The sequence below is a fragment of the Artemia franciscana genome, chromosome 9, assembly GCF_032884065.1.
Source record: "Artemia franciscana chromosome 9, ASM3288406v1, whole genome shotgun sequence".
NCBI classification, from domain to species: Eukaryota; Metazoa; Arthropoda; class Branchiopoda; order Anostraca; family Artemiidae; genus Artemia; species Artemia franciscana.
In genome coordinates, this window is record NC_088871.1 from 19789290 (window position 1) to 19805493 (window position 16204).

Here is a 16204-nt window from a genome sequence, read left to right on the forward strand (position 1 = left end):
CTAAGAATCGATGGAAAAAAAAAACTTGTTTGCTCCAATTATTTCATTGCATTCCTTTCATTTTCAATGAAAGGAATGTACCAAAGCGTAACAGTAAGGACAGTGTATCTAGTTAAACTTGATATTTTTTAAGTTTTAGATATCAAATTAAAAAATAATAAATTTAAAAAATGACAAGCATTAATTCAGAAAACTAAGTTTCTATTTTAATTTCTTTAAATGCATATTACTTCAGCATTAATTTAATGGTAGTCATGTTGACTACGACAAACAAGTTGTAAAGACTATTTGCCAAACTAACATAACATAACAGCTTTGCAGACGTAGTGTTTTCAAACTAGACCAATGGTGTTTTGTGGATTCATGTGTGTTTTATACTAATTGTCAATATACAAGAATTGTGCTAAGATCCATTTTGAGCATTTCTTGATCTAACTCTTTGATTTGAGCATTTGAATTGGCCAAAAAAAAAGTGTTTATAGGTGAATTTGACGAAGTACTAATTGCAGCAGATCAGATCACTAAATATCACTTAAAATACTTAATAATGAATAAAAATTGTGATTATTTCAGGTATTCGTGTATCATCCCTTGAAATTTTTACCAAAAAACACTCATTTTTAGCATTTTGTAAGAAATAAGAAAAAAAAGATTCACTTTGCACATGTGCCCAAGCGTACACTGCTTGAATAAACCTTGACTAAGTATAGTCTTAAAGTGAATAAGTAAAAGAGGACAAAACACTAAAGAAATAAATAGAACTAACTAGATCCTAAGGTAGGACAAGCTTCGCAGTTGATGCCCCAAGCGGCACCCATGGAGCAGCAACACAACATTTTCGTTTGACTCTGACTCATGGCGTTGATACACGTGTTGTTTATGTATGACATGTAGCAAGGCTCTTTCCTCATATCAATGCATTCTCCTGTAAAAAAAAATGTTGAATCACTTTGCAGTTTCTTTTTTCCTTGAAGCCAAAGGTCCTCAACTGAAGTTCGTCCGAGCACTAGGTTCCACAAAAAGATCTATAAAACACTGAGTTACAATGAACTCGGCTGAAGTCAGGTGAAAAGCGATGAATAAATTTGAAAGGGATGGGGTATATTTTGTGCAGTAGGAGCCTTGAGGAAATTTAAAAGGGATGGGGTATATTCTGTGCAGTAGGAGCCTTGAGGAAAGAAATTTCTTTTACGAATTATGCAAGGGAAAGGATAAAAAAAAAAAACTATCGAAGGACTGAAGAAACACAGTGTGTTTTCAAGCCAGAGACAGCTATATTTTATGCCAGCTTTTGAATGAGGAATTCTTTCTAGATCAGCACTCATTTTAGGTGTTTTTAACACTAACTTGTAAAAGTTTTGGGGTTTGATACCACAAAACTGCAGATTTTAGACACCAAGTTTGTGAATATATTTATTATGAATTTGTGAGCTCGTCCAATCTCACTTAATATACGGTTTGACGGTTCGACCAAATAAATCTTCTTCTTTGTCGTCTATGCTTTACATATTTATAAAATGTGTCAAGCTAACTCTGATTCCTGTGAACAACGCGGCTGATCACCCGCAAGTAAGCTTTAAAGCAAACTTGATATATACTATGTCTTTCTAGGGTGGAATACGATCATAAGAAAAGGATTAATTTAAGATCTTTGGAATCTCTTTAGGACGAACAAAGGTGAAGGAAAATTGTTTTCTAGTGTGTCAGTATATATTGGCTCGATTTTACGACTGAACAGCTATAATAAACATAATTCGGGTGGAAAGTTGATAAAAGACTACGAGAGCCAGCCCAAGGTGCCACGAGGAATCCACTTATGAAAGCGCAGAACTATAACTTTATGAATGTAGATTGTCATCGTCATATGATTCAAGCAAACTTCAATTTAGATATACAAATAAGTAATGAAAATGAAGCTTTAGTTAAAATAGGAACATCAATGCATAGAAGGGCTAACCGAGATTTTCTTTTAGACGGGAGGAAGAAATTTTTTACAATTGTTTAGTGAAGGGAAATTGATATTTTCATTTTGTATTGAAAATTGATTTAGGGACCGAGTTAGCAATCTTCAAATAATAATTAAGGAGCTGAAAAGATTTATAAACACATAGTAAAAGTATACTCAGATCTCACTATATTATGAGGACATCTCTCTTCAGAGAAATGAACGCTTGATCTTGATGCCAATGTTTAGTAACATTTAAACGACTGATGATATATCCTTTTTTTAAATAAAGTTAAACGGTCGATTATAGATGAAGATTCATGTATTAAAAGTTATAGAACAGTTGTAGTTGTGAGATGAGGACTCCCAGAGCTACACGAACTGAGCCCTTGCCTTTGGTTAAAATTATTAGCTGACAAGCAGTTGTATCAGCAGCTGACCTACGATATGATACTGACCTGGGAAAAGGTGAGAGCGATAAACGAAACCGAATAAGCGAAGTTGGTTCACAGTAGCTGTGCAAAGAAACAAAATGTTTTCCACAACTGCTGAAACCGTAGCCACTTTTCTACAACCATCGCAATAATTCAAACGAAGTGTAATTTTCAATATAGTTCACGAATGTTCCAAATAACACTTGAATTTCAACGCATGTTTAAGTTGTGTTAAATATTTGTCACAGGACATCTAACAGAAGAGGTTGTCGGACCTAAAATTGATAAAAGTCGAACTTTCTACTAAAATTGGTGGAAGCAAAGTGCCCCAGTTATATGTTTTGAAGGTCTGTATGAACTGTAAATACAAATTTTGAAGTCACATCCTCTGTTGAAATAAGGATTTGATAAAAAGATATGATCCGCGTTAATATTGAATTACCCAAAACTTACTTTCAAAACAGTAAGAGCACTTACTTCCGTTTGGCATGAGCATATATCCTTCAGGACATATGCACTCAAAAGATCCTTCTGTGTTAATACACTTGCCTACACCACAAATGTCCGGTTCTTCTTCACATTCGTTCAAATCTACAAAAATTAAAGTCGGTTAGATATTTGCGAAAAGCAATCCTTTAGTCAAACAGATGTTTCAATACGTACCATTTCTTTTGGTTACTTGCGAGTCATTTCTCCCAAAATGCAGGGGTATTCACTTTAAATGAAAGATTCAGACGAGGAAATCGTATGATCGTGAAAAAAAAAACTGGATATGTCCCAAATTAGGAAGCAGTTATGGTCAGTGTTTTATTTGTTGCATAGCTTAAGGGGTGACACAAGATAGCTAGGACTAGTTTTTTAACTTTTTCTGTTTTATTGCTTGTGTTCTGTGTTCCGGGTTCACGGCTATTCTTCTATGAACCAGAGGTCCTTGAGCAATACAAAAAACGTTTTTTTCCGACAAAAATTTGTTGCTTTTTGCAAAAACATACTTTTTTTGCGTGAGAATTTATCAGCGTAAGCCTTGGATAATTGGTTGTTTTCAAGGTTTAAAAAAAAAATAAACAAATCCGACTGTAAAAAAGAAGAATCAATAACCAGATTAATAATAAAACTGTAGAATTTCAGCTGAGGCTTGTAAACTTGTCATGGTTTTATCTATATTATAAAGCCTTATTTAATAATGATAATAAAAAAAAAACTCGATAATTTCTAAAGAGAGGAAAATCAGACAAAAAATTCAATCATAAAGAGATAAGAGATAGTCGCTTTGTGCAACACAGGCAATATCATTTTCAAGCAGCCCAATTTGAAGTAAGAAAGTTGGTTTTTAAAAAATAACGAAAAACATGGATTTTTTTTCTTATTTGTCAAAATTCCACTGTCACACTGCAAAAATGAATTGCTTGTCGATACAGACCGACCTTAGATAGCATTACACCGAAGAAATTTTATTTATGCTTCTTTGAGTTTGGATTAGAATGCAATTATATACAGTTTTTGCGACTCAGAAGCTACAATTTGGCTGTTTCTCAATCTGTCTATGAAAGTCGTATTGTGAGTAAATAATTCTTAAATATCTGTAAGAGAAAATAACATATAGAAAACCTAAGCTATGCTATCAAGGTATGTAAACTGGAATTTATTTTTTGAGAAAGACAAATTTGCAAAAATAGCGAAAAAAATATGATTTACGAGGTTAAGGAAATTGTAAAATATACGCCATTTTGGGTATTTACGGTGAAAATAGCAAGAATCAGGACATGCGTATTTGTTTTGAATCACCAATAAAAAATATTTCGACAATTACCTAAACCGATGTCATAGATTGCAGATTTTTTTTTTTTTTTTTTTAATTGATATTAGGCCTTTTCTACTAACAACTAGAACTGTCATTCATGGTCTGAATTGAGGAATATGCTGCTCCACTGACAATCCAGATCATGAAATACTACTGGGATTTTGAGTTCACCCTCTAGATCGAGTTCGACAACCTTGCAGGGAAGTGAGGTTTTGGTTTCCGACAGGGGTTCTTGGTGGAGTATTTGTTTAGGATTATCCGTTCATAAATAGTTCAACAATCCAGTTTATAAGTGGGTGACTTCGAAGGTCCGAGGGAAATTTGTTAAACATCTTCCAGGGGAATTGCCTAAGATTAGTTTTGGTACTTATTCGACTGGAAGTGTATCAAACAATAAGCTATACGAATAATATGACTCCATCTCAGTTTCTAGGGCTAAAATGACAGAAAGGTTAGGATGGCTAGGCCAATTTTTACCGATGAAGAATGACAGGTTACCAAAGATTGTCGTTTTTAGCCATTCTCCTGGGATAAAACGAAAGCAGGTCATCCCTACGTGAGGTGGGAAGAGGTCATGAGGAAGGATGTAAAAGAAACAGACTCCCTTGGAAAGGGCTAAAGATCTAAGCTTCGAATAGATTGGGATGAGGAGCAGCGTAAATAGTTGTTTTTGCCTCAGGCGGCTTCAGTGAGTTATTAGTAGTAGTTTATAGACTTCTTTGTTCCACCGATGATTTTGTATCTTGTTTCAAGAATCTGGTTTGTCAGTGTAGAAGGCCGTGTATGGTGAACTAAAATTGAAATAAATAGATAGTAAGGCAAGATATTCCAGCTAACTTACCAACACAGACTGCATTGGTTTCGTCGATTTTGTAACCATCATTACAAATGCACATGAAAGAGCCAAATGTGTTGGAACAGCGACCATTTGTGCAAAGGCCATCCATTTCATCACACTCATCAATATCCTCAAGAACGACCTATAATATAAATAATATTATAGTTACTAGTCGTATTAAGGCTTAATTTTTATTTTATTTATTTTTTTTTTTTTTTAAATTTAATTTTCGAATGTTTTTGAATAAATACATGTTTTGATTTTGGCTCACTGCACATGAATAATTAAAACCAAATTTGCATATTACTTTTTTTTTGCTAAATGGCTTTCTCACAGTTTTGATCGGATGATTTTGATAAAAAGGAGGATGAGGGAGGAGGCCTAGTTGCCCTCCAAATTTTGGATATTTAAAATGCAACTAGATTTTTTCATTTTTTGTACTAATGTTTTTTTGTCAGTAATAAACATACGTACCTTACAAATAAACTTTCGTAACGAACTTCTAAATTTGTGTATTTTTATTACGTATATGAGGGGGTTTGACCCCTCATCAGTACCTCGATCTTTACAGCAAAGCTTTCATTTTATCCCAAATCTTTAAGAATGACCCCTGAATTACAAAGGCCAAAAAAATTTTTTATAGTTATTCTTTTTTTTTAAATAATTTTAGAAAATACCGTGCCCCCTTCATAGAAACTCTCTTCCCTCATGATAAATTCCTCCATGGAAAGATCCTCCGCCATGACTCCCTCCACCGACCCACTCCCACCCCAACGTGAAAAATTCCCACTGAAAACGTCTGTACACTTCATAAAAACTATTACTATATGTAAATAATGGTAAATTTTGTAACTTGCAGCCCTTCGCCAGGGACTATGGGAGATCAAGTCGTCCCCAAAACATGGTCATTAGATTGTCGACTAGGTTGAACAGAATGGCTATCTCAAAATTTTAATTCGGTGACTTTGGGAAAAAATGTGCGTGGGAGGGGGCCTAAGTGCTCTCCAATTTTTTTTTGGTCACTTAAAAAGGGCATTAAAACTTTTAATTTCCCTTAGAATGAGCGCTCTTGCAATATTCTAGGACCACTTTGTCGATACGATCACCCCTGAGGGAAAAAAAACAACAAATAAACACGCATCCGTGATCTGGCTTTTAGAAAAAAAATACAAAATTCCATATTTTTGGAGATTGGGGCTTGAAACCATGATTTGAACCTGCAAGTTTTTGACTAACTAACTGATTATACAATTTGTAGTGCTTGATGTCAAGTCCCTAATTCTTTTTTCTGAAGCTACTTTGAAATAGATGTTGAATTATGCTTTGGCGAACCGCAAATATTACACCATACACATATACATATAATTTATTTTGGGGAGAGGGACGATTCGTTAAAACCCAAGAAAAGCGACAAATTAAAGGGGAAACTATAGAAGGAAATCAGATAAATTTAGACATTTTAAGTGGCAAGGCTCAACAGAGCTCCCTGCATATTCCTTAGTATACCATCATATGATATTAAAAAAAAGAGTAAAGAATAACTTCTGAATAGCTTAATCTAAAACAGGGGTCTCCAAACTTTTCAATGTAAGGGCCATTTTATATATTTCCCATATTTATGCGGGCCGAAGGGATAAAAGTGGGATAGAAGTGGGACAATTCCTAACTGCTGGAAAAAAGGATATATTACACCCATACAGAAGCAAGGTGTTAGTTTGGATATTTATGGAGTCCGACCAATTACCTTAACTCCAGTATTCTTTAAACTCTAAGAGAGCTTCGCAGCAGATTGGCTGTATATAATGAAGAACTACTTTATATACAGTATAGATTCAACAATCTCCTTTTATTTGACCTCCAAAAGGCTTCTGATCTTCTTAATTATAACGTTTTAGTTAAAAAATTGCTTAATGAATTTAAAGTACCGCCTTTTCTAGTCAATATTATTACATCTTTTCTGTCAAATAGGAGTCCAGTTGTTAAGTACTAAGCTGTTTATTCTGATTCACTACCTATTTCTTGCGGAGTTCCGCAGGGTAAGCTTTTAGGTCCTTTACTATTTTTAGTAATGACTAACCATCTTGCTAATGAATTAGCCGTTCAATCGAAGTTTTTAGATGACATGTCATTGTTCGAAAAGTGCAGAAGAAATATTAAGAACAGTGCAATGGAAATTCTCGAAGACGTTGCATAGTCTAAATTAAAGTAAAGTTGCAATTTACTGCAACTATTTATTAGTTGCATTAGTTAGTAAAATTATTAGATAATCATGCTAGATTTTTGTGGAGGACAACAGATAGGGGAAAGCCCTATAGATAGGTAGAGTAGCTCCATAGGAGGCTTAGACCAAGTAGGACCTTGTCCCAGTGGGGCCCATAATAGAAACTGGGAAACCCTCCCCTGGGGGTCATAATTTCAGCTGGAGGAGGAAGAAGGCCCCTCAAATGTACACTCAGCAGGGCCAACTGCCGTGTTCACGCGTCAGATGAGTTACAAACCTTCTCCCAGTAATGGGTTAAATTGCATGGTGAAGCAGAACACCATCGTGGGAGGATCCTCTATAGGAGGACAACTGCGGCAGGGCGTAAGATCCAGATTTATAGACAACGGCCTCTGTAAAGGGCTGCCTCGACCCTTTCGGGGTACCTGCAAGACTGGGAAACTTGCGGTCAATTTTTCCCACTTGAGGAGTGGCGCCCCTCGAGGAAATTATAGCCTAGTAAACAACACAGCACTCGTACGGGATTCTGATTATTGGATATTTTTCTGGGCTTGGTTTGTTTTGATGGGCGTTTTCGGGCTGAAAAACCTCTTCCTAGCTAATTTATCTACTATGGGCTGCCTCCCCGTAGTAGCATAATATTTGTAGGCATGAATATATAATGAGTCGGAGGTAATAGGCTTGGGACTGTCTGTGCAGGATTTCGACTCTTGTTGATAGAAGAGCATCGCCAAGTGCTGAAAACCATGTTGTGACCAAGATGGGCCCAGGATTGCACAAAGCCTCCAACTTACTGGAGGTCCCAGGGACTTCTTGCTGTCCGGTTCTAAGCCGGCTTAAGCGCTTCGGTGTAGACTCGAGAAGATATGTTGGTCCCCATCCTGCACTAGTATCCGGGATCACTGCTTTTCTTGAGGCCAAAATAATTTCAAAGATTTAAAGAACATGAAAATTGGAACTTGGAATGTTACGACGTTAAAAAATGACTATCGCATCGACATTTTGACTGACGAATTCAGACGGTTTGAACTGGATTTATTAGGAGTTTCAGAAACTCATATCCCAGGGGTAGGAAGCATGAAATTAGGTGACATAGAATTTGTTTACTCAGGAAGGAAGGATGGGGTACATAGACAGGGAGTAGGGCTCATGATGAATAAGGAAGCTGCTAAGTCTTGTTTAGGCTGGGAAGGTATTAATAATAGAATACTAATTGCTCATTTTATGACTAAAAAGTTTAGGGTATCAGTTATAGTAGTATATGCCCCCATTGAACCAACTGATGGAGATACTAGTGACTCAGATGAATTTTACTTACAGTTACAGCAGCAAATAGACAGGGTACCAGGTAGAAATATGGTGTTTTTGCTAGGAGATTTTAATGCCCAGGTTGGTAGAAATAGGGATAGATGGTATCCTAGCCTAGGTAAATTTGGTGTAGGAAAAGAAAACAGTAATGGCTATAGGCTTTTGCAATTTTGTAGGTATAACAACCTAGTTATAACCAATACGGTGTTTGGTCACAAAATGGCCCATAAGTTGACATGGTATTCACGTGATGGTAAGACAGCAAACCTTATTGATTATGTTATTGTAAACAGAAGACTAGCAGGATCAATACAAGATACTAGGGTGTATAGGAGTGCCGTTATTGATGTTAAAAGTAAAGATCACCATCTAGTAGTGTCTAAGGTTAATTTAAAGCTGAAATTTCGGAAGAGTAACTCCCTCCCGGAAAGTTATGATGTTGGTAGACTTCAGGATGAAAATTTTAGAAAAAAATTCCAGGAACAGTTGAGTACTAAACTTGAGGGTTTAAAATTTGACAATGTGGAAGATGGATGGAATAATTTCAGAAAAACAATTTGTGAAGTTGCTGATGGTGTCCTAGGGAAGAGTGCTAAGACAGCAACTAGGAATATTAGTGAAAAAGCTTTAGGTTTAACAGAGAGTAGAAGGGGTTTGTATAAGAATTATCTGAGCGATAGGTCGTATGAAAACAAAAGGAATGTAAAGAAAGTGGAGAAAGCATTAAAATATGAACTAAGGGGATGTGAAATGGAGGCGATGGATAAAATTGCTGAGGATCTGGAAGATGCGGCTAGACGGCATAATAGTAAAATATTATACTGGCATGTTAATAAATTGAAAGGGAGTAGCCGATCCGGACTAGTCCCAGTTAAAGATAGAAATGGGGCCACAATTAGTGATAAGGAAAAAGTTAAAGAAAGATGGGTGGAACATTTTGAGAATGTGCTAAACCGAGATACAGTTGCAGGAAAAGATATAGATGAAAATGAAAAAGTTTGTGATACCTTGGATGTGAAGGAAGATTTGTTTAGTGAGGAAGATTTAGCGACAGTACTAGAAGGATTAAAAAATAATAAGGCCCCAGGTGCTGATAGTATGATTAATGAGTTCCTTAAATATGGTGGCTCTGAGGTTAGGAATAAGCTACTGAAGATTATGAACATGATTTTTGAAAAAGGGGAAGTACCCAATGATTTTAGGAAAACCTTAATTAAACCACTGTATAAGAAAGGTGACAAGAGTGAATGTCGTAATTATCGAGGCATTAGTCTGGTCTCTGTAGGTAGCAAATTACTGAGTAATATGATTATTTTTAGACTGAGACATGCTGTAGACAAAGTTTTAAGGGAAGAACAATGCGGTTTTAGAAAAGGTAGAGGATGTGTCGACCATGTTTTCACTCTTAGGTTAATAATTGAGAAGTCCCTTCGTTGTCAAACACCTTTGGTCCTTAGTTTTATCGATTATGAGCAAGCTTTCGATTCTGTTGATAGAACAGCGTTAACAAAGGTCTTATCGTTATATGGTATACCAGAAAAATACATTAAAGTGATTTGCGCTATGTACGAGAATAATACTGCTGCGGTTAAGGTAGGAAATGAGGTTAGCAACTGGTTTTGTATTACATCAGGAGTTAAGCAGGGTTGTGTTCTATCCCCCTTTATATGGATCATTTTGATGGACTTCGTCTTAAGGAGCACAGGAAAGGCAATTGGAGACCATGGAATCAAATGGGGAGGAAGAACGCTCCTGGACTTAGATTATGCTGATGATTTAAGCATATTAGATGAAAGTGTGAGCAAAATGAATGAATTTTTAGAGGTTTTACGAGTTCAGGGTGCTAAAATAGGTTTGAAAATTAATGTTAAGAAGACTAAGTCACTAAGGCTAGGAATAAGTGAAGATGAACAGGTGACCTTAGGTAACGAAAAGATTGATCAGGTTGGGAGCTTCAGTTACCTTGGTAGTATTATTAGTAAAGATGGTGGGAGCAGTGAAGATGTTAAAAGTAGAATAGCTAAAGCTCAGGGTGTTTTTTCACAGTTAAAAAAAGTTTGGAAGAATAGAAAGATAAGCCTACAAACCAAGATTAGAATATTGGAAGCTACAGTGATGACAGTGGTCAAATATGGCTCTGAAGCATGGACACTCCGAAAAGCAGATGAAAATTTACTAGATGTTTTCCAGAGAAATTGCCTACGGATTGTTCTGGGTACCCGGCTGACTGACCGTATTTCAAACAGTAGGTTGTACGAAAAGTGTGGTTCAATCCCGCTTTCTGGGGCTATAATGAAAGAAAGGTTGAGATGGCTAGGCCACGTTCTACGGATGAAGGATGACAGATTACCGAAGATTGTCCTTTTTGGCCAACCGTCTGGGGCTACACGGAAAGCAGGTCGTCCTTGTCTGGGTTGGGAGGATGTAATAAATAAGGATTTAAAGGAAATGGGAACTTCCTGGGAGGGTGTAAAGAGGGAGGCTTTAAATAGATTAGGTTGGAGGAGGAGCGTGCGTAGCTGTGTTGGCCTCAGGCGGCTTGGTGCTGCAGTGAGTTATTAGTAGTAGTAGTAGTTAAGGCTTAAAATAGCAACAGTCATTACAGAAAAAAAAATAAAGAAAAAACACCTCGCTGGAATGTTTTATTTTAGTTATCACAATATTTTTAGAATACAATTTGTTTTGCGCATAGAAAACAGTAGGCAATTAATTTAAAATAATTATTCTAAAAAATTAGATTTTACCTAAATTGAAAATTTTATAGCACTTCTTTCTCTCTCCAAAAACAAAAAAAAAGTAGAGCTAAAAATTTTTCATATTTTGAAATGTGTCTTGATAACAGTCTCGTAAAGAACTTCTAAGATTTCTTTGTGTCAAAGCCTTGGGGATCTGAAAAAATAATTCTTTCCCTCGTTTTCAAGAATTAGTTTAGAAATAAATATATTTAGAACAAAACACACCCCACGCCCAACAAAAAACTATCCCCTGAAACAGAAATGCAGGAATTACCAGTTCAGAGTACAAGTCTCTTATGTTAATATTTTTTTCGGAAGTATGTTACTTAATTGAAAACATACCGTTATCGAATTGGGTCTAAAACCAGATCCCGCTGGACAAAGATTTTTATAGTCTTCTGAATCTGGGTCAGGACATGCTTCACACATTGGACCCCAGGCTTTGCCAACTGAGCAGCAGCACGTTGACTTAGAAACTTGCTCTGTGAGGGGTTTGCGACATACATTCCTCCCATTTATCATGGTCATGAAGTCGAGGTAACAGTTACCAACGCGTTTATCTAGAAAGAACGAATCATGATATTATTATAATACCCTAATACGGTAGTAATATATAACTAATATAATACTGCTACTACGGACAACTAATCACAGGAATAGGCTACCTGAAGCCGACATACTTTGGGGAGTAAAACCAACCCCCGGGAAACTGCCTGGTTGGATCTTGCCTGAAGAAATATTTTGAAAGCGTTTTAGTGAAATCTGATATATTTGCTATTAGCATATTGAGATCTCATCGAGGTCAGAATAGAGCCTAATTCTCCCTCCTCGTCTCTCAAACCAAAGAAACAACTTGACGTCTATGATCATAATGGTGGATCAAAGTTTGGTATAGAAAATATGACACAATCCAACAGATTGATCTAAGTACTAAGAAAACCTGCTGGTGAGATATAGAAAAAGCTGAAAACTGAGTCTTTAATTTCGGTGAATTTGGAAACAACACTTTCCTTGATTAATAGTCGAACGATGAAATTGGAGTCATTGAAATCCCTTTGTGTGATCATCAAGATTGTCCTTAGAATCAAAGAAGAGGTAATGATAACATAATCATCCATATCATAGGCACACACATCCAAAATTTAAGGGAGGAGGAAGGAGTGAGTAGGGGTAAAAGCCAATACAAGTAAGCGTTTTTACTTCAGACCAATTTTAGGACGCTGACCATTTTCAATTTACAAATATTCTCGTGAAACATATAGAGAAAAGTAAAACGTTATTAGTTTTGTGAACTTTTCACATTTCTAAGGTGATGAAGATTTTAACGATGAAATAAACCTCTTGTTGCTTGTACGGGATGCCCCCTCCTAATCATGAAGATATTTAGCAATTGCTAAAACAGGATCAATTATGAAGGTCCCGTGTTGAAGAAACGAGAAAAACAAACAATTCAAGAAATTAAGACCTAACGTGAAAATAGAAAATGAGCAAAGATCTGCCACAGCAGCAGTATCATAAAGTACTTGATGTTACCATGAATATTTTTGACATTATGTTGTCAACGACAATTCACGTAATATTTCATGGCCGTTTTTGTTTAATACTGAACTCTCCATATCAATATCAGATTAATAAGAGTATAGACACGTTTCCGCCATCCCAATTGTTGCTAACAAAACTTCCTGTAGATGTTTTTGAATATAGATATTCACAGACAAATATGCGTTACAAACAATTTTCGAGGAACATACGGCTGGCAGTGAAATGTGAACATGAAATACTGGAACACATAAAAAGATTTAATAGAGCCCTTAAAATTTCAGAACGAGTCCGTGAGCCCCCCCTCCCAAAAAAAAAAAAAACACAATTATTTCCTGTACCAAAAGTTTACAAATATTATTTCTGTTATGATATTTCTGAACCATAAACAATTTCCTTTAAATTAACATTTCGATCTCGTGAGAAAATCACAAACAATTATCAAAAAAAAAGTTTTCAGTTAGCAAGCAGGCACATATTTGCTATGAAATTGTCACAAACGGATTTTTTTTGGAGGGAGGGGCAGCAAAAACACGCCTTTAATGCACAATACCGATATCAAGTGTTCACGTTACCGCAAGTCTTTTGATCCTTCAATTTTCAACATATACCTTGCTATATCGGAGCTATGAAAGAGTTAGAAATGCAAAGACCTAATGCAATGAGTCCAATACATCTTACCTACACACCCATTGCCACCAGGGACCAAGTCATGAAAAGGTGGACACTGGCACACATAGCTTCCAGGTGAGTTTATACATGTACCATAGAGGCATGACTGGGGGTTTTCACATTCATCAATGTCAGTGCAATTGCCTGAAAAGAATATACATTTTTTTTTTTTTTTTTAGTTAAAGTTTTTATTTCAACATTCACAAATAAATAAATAAAATACAACACTTTCACGCTGGGGAAAACCTATGAGGGTTTGTATTCGCGCGAAAGTTCACATATCTACTTACCTATAATAACAAAACCAATCTCTCTTACTCATTAATACACATACTCTTCCTCTCCCCTTTCATTCCTCCTAACCCCACCTTACCCCCCTGCCCACTCTTACCTCCCTAGCCCCACCCTTACCTCCCGAACCCACCCTTCCTCCCCTAATCACCCTGCCACCCAATTCAGGTGATTTAGCACCTGAATGAAGCCCAGTTTAAACGATTGATAGTTGAATTTAAACTTGACTGAAGTTTGAATTCTTCTGTTCTATATTGGATTCTATACTTCAATTGGTAAATAAATTGTTCATTTGACTTGAGTATCAATTCACTATTTGGAGTTTTACTTGGTACTTCTTGTACTACTACTTGGAGTTTTTACTAAAGTAAATGTGTAAGCACTAAGAAATGTACATAAAAAAAGTCATAATAAAAAAAAGGCTATTATGCATTTGTCAGTGCATATTAGCATTGACAAATATGTCAATGCTATTAATCAGCGGTTTTCAAACTCATTTGGTCTACTGTCTCCATCCCAGAAAAATTTTACTCAGTGCGTCCTGGAAAATAACCATTTTAAAGTTTTAATAGCAATTAAACTGAAAGATATGTACATTATTTTTTTTCGTTTTCTTTTTTTCTTATAGAACATAGTAAAAGGTGTAAATTGAAAATATCGATATTGGTAATTATTAATCTATTTACTAAACTCAGAATAAAAAGGTAATAGAAAAACGTTCAGACTTTCCAAATTATCGAAAAGTTCTCTTTTTTTACAAATAGCAGAAAAGGCACATTTTGGACGCTTAATACTAGAAATACTCTCAGATTCAGATATTTATTACTTCACCCCAAAAAATAGAATAAACCTACATTGTATACATAAAAAAAAAATAATCAAAAATCACATAAAAGACAAAAGTCTTTTGGGTAGCTGTATCTTCTATCCTCCTTTTAACATAAAAATTATTTAATAAATGATAATACAAAAACAAATTTATAATTTTTTCCAGAAAAATTCTGATATTTGACCTTTTTTACAACTCAAAACCGAAAAAAGAAAAAGAAAAAAAGGGCATCTTGTTTCCAGTTAGGGAGACTGTTTCCACTTTGTCATATATGACTAGAGATTTAATCTTTTTATGCAAAAAAAAAATCATGAAATTATTTTGAAATATTTTGTGAAATTATCTTTTCAAAAAAATGTAATATTTGACTCTTTGTACAACTAAAAACTGAAAATAAAGGAGAAGGGTCATCTTGTTTCCAGTCAGGGTTTTGACTATGCCGTATATAACTGGAGTTTTTAACTTTTTTATGCGATAAAACATCATGAAATTATTTGTCAAAGATTTTTTTGAAATATTTTGTGAAAATATTTTTCACAAAAGATCTAATATTTGACTCTTTATACAACTAAAAACCGAAAATAAAGGAAAACAATTGTCTTGTTTCCAGTCAGGGTTTGAACTATAAAATTTATGGCTAAAATTTTTAACTTTTTCAAGCTGGAAAATATCATGAAAGTTAATTGAACATTTTATTGCACAAAAATACTTATAATTACCTCCAGATTCGTCAAGAACAAATCCCTTATCACAAATGCATCTGAACATACCAAAGACATTTTCGCATTTACCATAGACGCAGAGGTTGCTGAACATATGGCATTCGTCAATATCTAAAAATATAAAACAATTATATCGTTGAATTTAACTAAATAAACAAGTAGCATGTTTCAGTCAGTCAGATAGGACTTCAATTCCCAGAATACCTGTTATGCTGCCTGAAATACTCTGCTTGAGTCACATAGAGACTGTTACTCGGTTGGTACATTAAATTCAAACCAATTATAAGCATTTTCTGACTTCTAAGTTTTTTTTTCTTTCCATTTTCTTTTTTTACTGTTCTTTTTATGTTTTATAGTTCTTCTTACTTTTTTATTTACTGTTTTATTCTTTTTTCTTTCCTCCCTAAGTTGGACGTCTGTGAAGAGTGTAAATTTTTTTTTTGTGCATACTGCATCGCTTTGTCTTTGTTTATGGCATGTAATAAGTGGTGGTTTTATTCTAGTGTTTTCATTTATTGTCTTTTTTTCTTATTCTCTCCCTGTATTCCCGGCCACGCAGCCTTCTGGGGAAATAAAGTGCTTGTATTCTTTTTTTTTTTATTTAATTTGTTGCTGTTGTTGTTGAATAAAACAACTCTGAATAGAAAAAAGAAACTTTTCTGGTAAACTGAGCCTAACATTTTGAAAACCAAATAATCTTTCATTTTTCAAATCGAACAGGCCAGCCTTATATTACTCTAGGTCAAAAGAAGAAGAGATGGGCATATCCGATACACACAATTCACTTGCAACACAACCATTCTCCTCTGGCAGTTTATTATTGAACATCAGAAGAAGAAGACGCTTCAGCTGAAGAAGACGAGTTATTA

The 16204-nt window shown here is 35.2% G+C and overlaps 1 protein-coding gene across 1 annotated transcript in view; it reads right to left on the reverse strand.

Annotated features, from left to right (window-relative positions):
- LOC136031115 (fibrillin-2-like) overlaps window positions 1-16204 on the reverse strand; it is a 227011-nt gene that overhangs the window by 75039 nt on the left and 135768 nt on the right. The window contains exons 27-32 of the mRNA XM_065710426.1: window positions 15333-15446; window positions 13503-13637; window positions 11625-11842; window positions 5022-5160; window positions 2857-2970; window positions 767-925 (exon numbers count right to left, since the gene is read on the reverse strand). Of these exons, the coding sequence (XP_065566498.1) occupies window positions 767-925; window positions 2857-2970; window positions 5022-5160; window positions 11625-11842; window positions 13503-13637; window positions 15333-15446 (879 nt within the window). The remainder of the gene's footprint in view (window positions 1-766; window positions 926-2856; window positions 2971-5021; window positions 5161-11624; window positions 11843-13502; window positions 13638-15332; window positions 15447-16204) is intronic.